The 8537-nt window shown below is 43.7% G+C and overlaps 1 protein-coding gene across 6 annotated transcripts in view; it reads right to left on the reverse strand.

Annotated features, from left to right (window-relative positions):
• ADD1 (adducin 1 (alpha)) overlaps positions 1–8537 on the reverse strand; it is a 107445-nt gene that overhangs the window by 46153 nt on the left and 52755 nt on the right. For all 6 annotated transcript variants that reach the window (XM_011936740.1, XM_011936736.1, XM_011936738.1 and 3 more), the window contains one exon: positions 6203–6354. In XM_011936740.1, the coding sequence (XP_011792130.1) occupies positions 6203–6354 (152 nt within the window). The remainder of the gene's footprint in view (positions 1–6202; positions 6355–8537) is intronic.

An 8537-nucleotide genomic window follows, 5' to 3' on the forward strand; every position in this document is an offset into this window, starting at 1 on the left:
CCCGCCATCTCGCCCGGCTAGTTTTCTGTATTTTTTAGTAGAGAGGGGGTTTCACCGTGTTAGCCAGGATGGTCTCCATCTCCTGACCACGTGATCCACCCTTCTCGGTCTCCCAAAGTGCTGGGATTATAGGCGTGAGCCACCGCGCCCAGCCGATCTTTTTTAAAAATTAAAATCTGGTGTCTGGGACCAGGCGCGGTAGCTGACGCCTGTAATCCCAGCGCTTTGGGAGGCCGAGGCAGGCAGATCACGAGGTCAGGAGTTCGAGACCAGCCTGCCCAATATGGTGAAACCCTGTCTCTACTAAAAATACAAAAATTAGTGGGGTGTGATGGTACGTGCCTGTAATGCCAGCTACTCGGGAAGCTGAGGCAGGAGAATCGCCTGAACCTGGGAGGTGGAGACTACAGGGAACAGAGATCATGCCACTGACTCCAGCCTGGGTGACAGAATGAGACTCTGTCTCAGAAAAAAAAAAAAAGAAAAAAAATCTGGTATCTATGCCATTTGTGATATGAATTTATAATTTCCCGGTTACTAAATGATTTCAGTAACTTTTCATATTTTTATAAGGCATTCTTAGCTCCCGTTCTGTGAAACTCCTTTCTTGCCTTTTGTCCATTTTATACTGGTTTGTCTTTTTCTTACTGACAGTTATCTATTCCAGATATGATTTCTATTTTTTTTTTTTGTTTTGAGATGGAGTCTCACTCTGCTGCCCAGGCTGGAGTGCAATGGCACGATTTCAGCTCACTGCACCCTACACCTCCCAAGTTCAAGTGATTCCTGTCTCAGCCTCCGAGTAGCTGGAATTACAGGCGTGCTCCACCATGCCTGGCTAATTTTGTATTTTTAGCAGAGACGGAGTTTCACACGTTGGCCACATTAGTCTCAAACTCCTGGCCTCAAGTGATGTGCCCAACTTGGTCTCCCAAAGTGTAGAGATTACAGGCGTGAGCCACTGTACCTAGCCCCAGCTACACGCGGGACAAATCTTCCAGGTTGCAGCTTTTATTATTACTGTCTTTATGGTATCTTTTATTTTTTATTTTTATTTTTATTTTTTTGAGACAGGGTCTCACTCTGCCGCCCAGGCTGGAGTGCAGTGGCACAATCTCAGCTCGTTACAACCTCTGCCTCTAGGGTTCAAGCAATTCTCCTGTCTCAGCGTCCCCAGCAGCTGGGACTACAAGCATGCCGCCATGCCTGGCTAATTTTTTTTGTATTTTTTGGTAGAGACAGGTTTTCATCATGTTGGCCAGGCTGGTCTCAAACTCCTAACGTCTGGTGATCCACCCACCTCAGCCTCCCAAAATGCTGGGATTACAGGCGTGAGCCACCACACCTGGCCTATGGTATCTTTTAATAACGAAAAATTTTGTTTACTTTAAATGTAGACAAATTTAACCATCTTTTCTTTTATGATAAGTGATTTTTGTATCACAAGACATCTTTCCTTAGGCCAGAGGTTCAAGGCCAGTGATTTTCACCTATATTAGTCCTAAAATTGTTAAAGTATTACGTTTCACATTTAATCTTTACTTCACTGGGATTGCTTTGTAATTATGCATAGTATAGAAGTCTCATATAATTATTTCCACTTGTGACTTTTCTACCCAAGCGTCCCAACACCCGTCATTGCCAAGTCCGTCCCCCACTCTGCTGAGCTGCAATGCCGACCCCGGCATTTCTGTTTCAATGCATGCAATTCGGTCCCACTGATCCATCTGCATCTTCCTTTGCCCAAAGGACACTATATTAATTACCACCACTTTATATTAAGTTTGACATCTGGTAGGAAAAATCTCCTTGCCGAGCTGTTCTTCAGGAGTGTCTTAGCAATTTTTTTTTTTTTTCCCCAAGACGGAGTCTTACTCTGTCGCCCAGGCTGGAATACAGTGGCACGATCTCAGCTCACTGTAAGCTCTGCCTCCCGGGTTCACACCATTCTGCTGCCTCAGTCTCCCAAGCAGCTGGGACTACAGGCGCCCGCCACCACGCCTAATTTTTTGTATTTTTAGTAGAGATAGGGTTTCACTGAGTTAGCGAGCATGGTCTCGATCTCCTGACCTCAAGTGATCCACCCACCTTGGCCTCCCAAAGTGCTGGGATTATAGGCGTGAGCCACTTCACCCGGCCGAGTGTCTTAGCTATTCTTGGCCTTCTGCTCTTCCATCTTAATTTTAGGAGCATGCTGTCAGGTTCCACATTTTAAAAATATTACAGAGCTGTTTTTTTGGTCAGTCATTTCTCTTTTGTCTATGTATATATATGCACATATTTCATATAGCTGTAAACAGTATACATTTCATATTTTCTCATTTCTAATACCTTTCATTTTTCATGTTTCACTTATTCTACATAATTTTGTAATTGTTTTTCATAGTATACAACATTTTCTCAAATTGATATTGAATAACTGAGCCATTTCCTATCTACTTCTGAATACCTAAGGACTCTTAAAATATTTCATTATTGGCTGGGTGCAGTGGCTCACGCCTATAACTCTAGCACATTGGGAGGCCAAGGTGAGTGGATCACTTGAGGTCAGGAGTTCAAAACCAGCTTGGCCAACATGGTGAAACGCTGTCTCTAGTAAATATACAAAAAAATTAGCCGGGTGTGGTGGCAGGTGCCTGTAATCCCTGCTACTTGGTATCCCGAGACAGGAGAACTGCTTGAACCCAGGAGGCGGAGGTTGCAGTGAGCCGAGATCATGCCACAGCACTCCAGCCTGGGCCACAGAGCGAGACTCTGCCTAAAATAATAATAATAATAATTTCATTATTACAAATAATGCTGGGCTGGGCACAGTAGCTCACACCTGTAATCCCAGCACTTTGGGAGGCCGAGGCAGGCAGATCACTTGAGGCCAGGAGTTTGAGACCAGCCTGGCCAACATGACGAAACCCTGTCTCTACTAAAAATACAAAAATTAGCCAGTGGCATGGTGGTGCACACCTCCGCATGGTGGCACATGCCTGTTCCAGCTACTTGGGAGGCTGAGGCAGGAGGATCACTTGAACCAAGGCAGTGGAGGTTGCAGTGAGCCGAGATTCCACCACTGCACTTCAGTCTGGGTGACAGAGAGACCCTGTCTCAAAAACAGTAATAATAATGCTGCAATTAATATAATAATGTTTCCCTCTTTACTTATTTTAACATTTATTTCCAACTGTAAGCTTAACAGATCTATTAATACATATTTTAATTTTACAGGCTTAAAACATTCAATTCTCTGAATCTAAAGCAAAAAGGAGAAAGTGCAAAATTACAAACATCGAGTAAAAATAGAGAAGGACATTTTGAAGTCAGTCTCCTCTGCAGTGGTCCCTCCCCGTCAGACCAGCACTGCCCTCCGTGTGTGTGTCTCTTCCCACACGTGTACTGCCCTTCTCTGTGTACGAAGAATGAGACTCTCCTGTTGCAGACCAACGCAGTACCCAATTCAGTACCTCCAGAGGAAACCACTATCAGGTCCCTGAAGCACAGGGCACTGGTCACAAAGGTGGGTCCAGACCATCACCTCGGTGCTTAGCATTCTCTGGAATCCAGAATGGAGTTGAACGAGCACCAGCCAGGTTCTGCAGGTGTGAAGCCTTGAAGGTATTCCACTGACATCAGGACGGACAGGCCAAGCCATCAGCTAAGAGCCACCAAGAGAGGAAGCCCAGTACACTGTGCTAACTGGGCCACCCGGTCTTGTCCCCCTTCCCCCAGTCCCCACAAACACTTCTCCAAATCCAACGCAATCTTAAAACAAAGATCTGCTTCAGACAATCATCTCCAATCTTCTAACACCTACTAGCAAATTTAAATCCCTTTAGCAGAAAATCCCTATGACCCTCTTTAAAGGGCAGAATGACCTGCTGTCACTTTTTGTTGATACTGTTAGTATTGGCTTTTCTGTTAAGCGTCTGTACCATACCCAGATTGTAAATAAGAAATGGATGCCATAATAGTAAAACAAAATAAACCAACACCTTTCTTCCTTAAAGATTCTCTAGTTCTAGTTTATAAGACATAGGAAACATTTTAGGTAACTTCATTTCTTTTTACTTGGTATTAAGCGCCATGGAGATAATTTACAGAAGAGTAAACACTTATGTTTTAATTTTGCCAATTCTTAAACAATTAAAGGAGGAGAAAACAAACAATTTAACCAATTCAAACTTACTTAATCAGCGTTCAAAATAGGACTAGGCAAACAGCATTTTAAAACCTGCAAAGAATGTGAAGCTGTTATTACAGCTAGGGATTACATTTCCTATCACAGCTGTAACATTTTCATGGCACTAATATTCAGGCAACCATTTAGCATTAAATCTCCACTAGAGCATTCTGTCAAGTATAATTAGATGACAGAGGCCAGCAATTTCCCTGTAGCTACCAGGAAGGGAGCTGGCATTTGTGCTAGGCTAACTGGACCCACACATCAAATGTCAAAACGTCCCAGCGAGCTCTTGTTCACAATCTTACTGAAGTCACTTCAGTTGGGCAGGGGGTTTCATTCAGTTTTTCACCTGACATAGGTTTACTGCATGCCTACTCTGTGCCATGGGCCCTGGGGCCACAGCAGAGACCACAACAGAGGCTCTCCCTGTGGAATTTATATTCCTGTGGGCAGAGAGGGACAGTTACAGCTAAACATACAGAATGGATGGGGGTAACTGCTACAGGGAATAAAGCAGCAGTGACATTCTACACAGAGTGAGCGTGCTGCACACAAGAGCACGACATGGTAAGGCTTGCATTTTGAAAAGTTCATTTAAGCAGAAACAAGAACAGATGGATGGAAGCCAACTCAGTCTCTCTGGCAGAGACCAATATCAAGTCCCAGAGGCACAACACACTAACCACAAGGTGAGCTCCAGACCATCACCTCAGGAGGCTTAGCATTCCTCTGAGTCCAGAATGGAGCTTAACGAAGCACCGCTAGTTATGAGTCCACGTGTGGAAAAATCTACGTGCGTGTGAGTACGGAGGAAATGCTTCAGCAAACTCAACAGCGCACACACTGCTTGCCTCGAGGCATGCAAGTATTAGTGAAATTAGGCATCTGTATAAGGTACACTTGATACAAACAGCAGGCACTGTACTAACAACTTAAAATATCCTTTAAAAGAAGTGACATGAAAAAAAAACAGAAGACTGGAACAAGTTTCAAAACCAAAGGAAGGAAGCAGTTCAAAGGAAGAAGCGATCTCTACCAACGAGTGAAGGAACAGAAGAACCCTGGCAATGCACTGGGAATCTAAGAAGGCAGGAAGGGTGGAATTCCAAGTCAGGGGAGCGAAGTCTGGCCACAGGCAGAAGGCAGGACATTGTAACAGGTGGTCAAGCGTACAGAATGGCTACAAATGTCAGTAAGGGTACCCACTTTTTCTGTGACATGATGAGGTCATTTGGTGGAAGAAAGAGGTCAGGAGTCTCAAAGATAGTGGAGAAGGCTTGAATACTAGTGAGGCTGGAAGAGAGATGAGTTCTGGTTGCCAGGCTATCATGGGTCCATTTGAGATTTGGGTGAATCTATGGAGAAAGGCAATGGGTTCTGCTGGGAGGACTTCCACAGCAGGATTTGGCTACTCAGAAGCTGGGAGGGATAGTACAGGATTGGCAGAGTAGTACTGAAATGAGGGACCAGGAAATACAAGATGGACAAAGTAAGGAGTGAACAATAGGCTAATGGATTGGGATGAAGAAGTGACCATCCACAAGGGAAGGACTCATGTTGTCCACTGATAAAACCCCAGTTAGAACAGCACTTGGTCCAGAGAAAGCAGATACCCAGAATGAAGGAAAAGAGATCCTAATAATGTTGAAAAATAGTTAAAACTGGAGTAGCTGAAGAAATAAGTTTGAGAGATGGAAGGCTTTGGTCAGACTAAGAAAGAAAACATCATCATTCTTAGCTTTTTAAGCATAAAAATAATTTTAGAAACTGTGTATAATCTGGTAAACACTTAGTTGTTTTATTAGGTTAGCATGCAAGAAAGAAATTTTCAAGAACTGCTATTCCTGTAACTTTTAACCCAAACTGGCTGATTTTCAGGTTATTAGACTCTGTAGTCAGGAATCAGAAGAGGTATTCCAAGACTTATTGAAGCTCAGCCTGCTTTCCTCTTCTCCTAAACGGAAAGAGGTGATGCCAGACACAAAATATTTCATTTATCTTTCAGTTACTACCCCATTTAATACTCACTGTGATATGATTGTAGATAAGCTGAGACCACCCAAAGAGATCTGCTAGTCTATAAAACGCTGCCAATTTACACCGCAACAACTTCTCTCCTTTGTCATATGCAATCGAATCAGATCCTCTAAGATCGTTCACAGGAGTCACCATACCAAGACCTGAAATACAGAAAAACAAAACTCAGCCAGGTGCAATGGTATACGCCTGTAGTCCTAGTTACTCAGGCTAAGGCAGGAGGATCACCTGAAGCCATGAGTTTGAGGCTGTAGTGCTTATGTTCGCAGCTGTGAATAGCCAAGGCAACAAAGCCAGACTTATCAAAAACCCTCAAAGATTAACATTTCTTATCAAATGTAAATCAAATACTAATAGTTCTGAGATATTTATCTTCCACATTAGGCAATAAAGTCTTGACAACTTCAAAGACACTTTCATAATGACTGTTTTCCAATACTAACACAATTAAGTTAGAAATCAATAACAAAAAGATAGCCAAATTTGTGGGGTGCAGTAAAAAGTGCTTAAAAGGAAATTTACAGCATTAAACGTATACAGTAGAGAAAAGTGTTTTTAAGGCTTTTTGATTAAAGCAAAAGTTGAATCTTTCAGAAGATTAAAAATAAAATACAAATAATAAAATAAGATAAACCTCTAGCCAGACTTAATGAAAGACAGGAGATAGAAATAACCAATATGGGCCAGGCGCGGTGGCTCATGCCTATAATCCTAGCACTTTGGGAGGCCGAGGCGGATGGATCACAAGGTCAGGAGATCGAGACCATCCTGGCTAACATGGTGAAACACCGTCTCTACTAAAAATAAATACAAAAAATTAGCCAGGCGTGGTGGCGGGCACCTGTACTCCCAGCTACTCGGGAGGCTGCGGCAGGAGAATGGCGTGAACTCAGGAGGCGGAGTTTGCAGTGAGCGAGATCGTGCCACTGCACTCCAGCCTGGGAGACAGAGCAAGACTCCATCTCAAAAAAAAATAAAATAAAATAACCAATATGAAGAAGTGGAGAGAGGACATACTACCCATCCTACAGACATTAAAAAAATAATAAAGGGATTACACAAACAACTATACCAGCAAATTACTTAACTTAGACGAAACAGACAAATTCTTTCAAAGACAAAAGCTACCAAAGTTCCCTCCAGAAGAAACAGATATCCTGAAGCAAAACGTACAGTTAAAACATCCCCACAAAGAAAACTCGAGATCCAGACGACTTCACTGTCAATTCTGCAAAACATTTAAGGAAGGAATAATACCAATTCTACATAAACTCTTTCAGAACACCTTCCAACTTATTCTTTTTTTTTTTTTGAGACAGAGTCTCGCTCTGTGCCCAGGCTGGAGTGCAGTGGCGCGATCTTGGCTCACTGCAAGCTCCGCCTCCCAGGTTCACGCTATTCTCTTGCCTCAGCCTCCTGAGTAGCTGGGACTACAGGTGCCTGCCACCATGTCCGGCTAATTTTTGTATTTTTAGTAGAGACGGGGTTTCACCATAGCCAGGATGGTCTCGATCTCCTGACCTTGTGATCCGCCCACCTCAGCCTCCCAAAGTGCTGGGATTACAGGCATGAGCCACTGTGCCCGGCCACTTTCCAACTTATTCTATGAAGCCCAGTGTTATTTTGATAGCAAAACCACACACCAATATCTCTTATGAATAGAGACTAAAAAGTTCTTCATGAAATTTTAGCAAATAATACAGTAATATTTAAAAAAGCACACACCCACATCACAACCAACAGGCTTTATCTCAAGGATGCAAGGTTAGTTCAGCATTCAAAAACCAATAAACACTGGCCAGATGCTGTGGCTCACACCTGTTATCCCAGGACTTTGAGAGGCTGAGGCAGGAGGATCACTTAAGGCCAGGAGTCTGACACCAGCCTGGGCAACAAAGCGAGAGAAAAAAAAGAAAGGAAACAAAAAAAGGAAGGAAGGAAGGGCCGGGCGCGGTGGTTCACACCTATAATCCAGCACCTTGGGAGGCCGAGACAGGCAGATCACGAGCTCAGGAGATCAAGACCATCCTGGCTAACATGGTGAGACCCCGTGTCTCTACTAAAATTACAAAAAAATTAGCTGGGCGGGGTGGCGGGCGCCTGAAGTCCCAGCTACTCAGGAGGCTGAGGCAGCAGAATGGCATAAACTTGGGAGGCAGAGCTTGCAGTGAGCCGAGATCACGCCACTGCACTCCAGTCTGGGCGACAGAGGGAGACTGTATCTCAAAAAAAATAATAATAATAATTTCATTATTACAAATAATGCTGGGCTGGGCACAGTAGCTCACACCTGTAATCCCAGCACTTTGGGAGGCCGAGACAGGCA

Source organism: Colobus angolensis, unplaced genomic scaffold (assembly GCF_000951035.1).
Source record: "Colobus angolensis palliatus isolate OR3802 unplaced genomic scaffold, Cang.pa_1.0 Scaffold157, whole genome shotgun sequence".
Lineage (NCBI taxonomy): Eukaryota > Metazoa > Chordata > Mammalia > Primates > Cercopithecidae > Colobus > Colobus angolensis.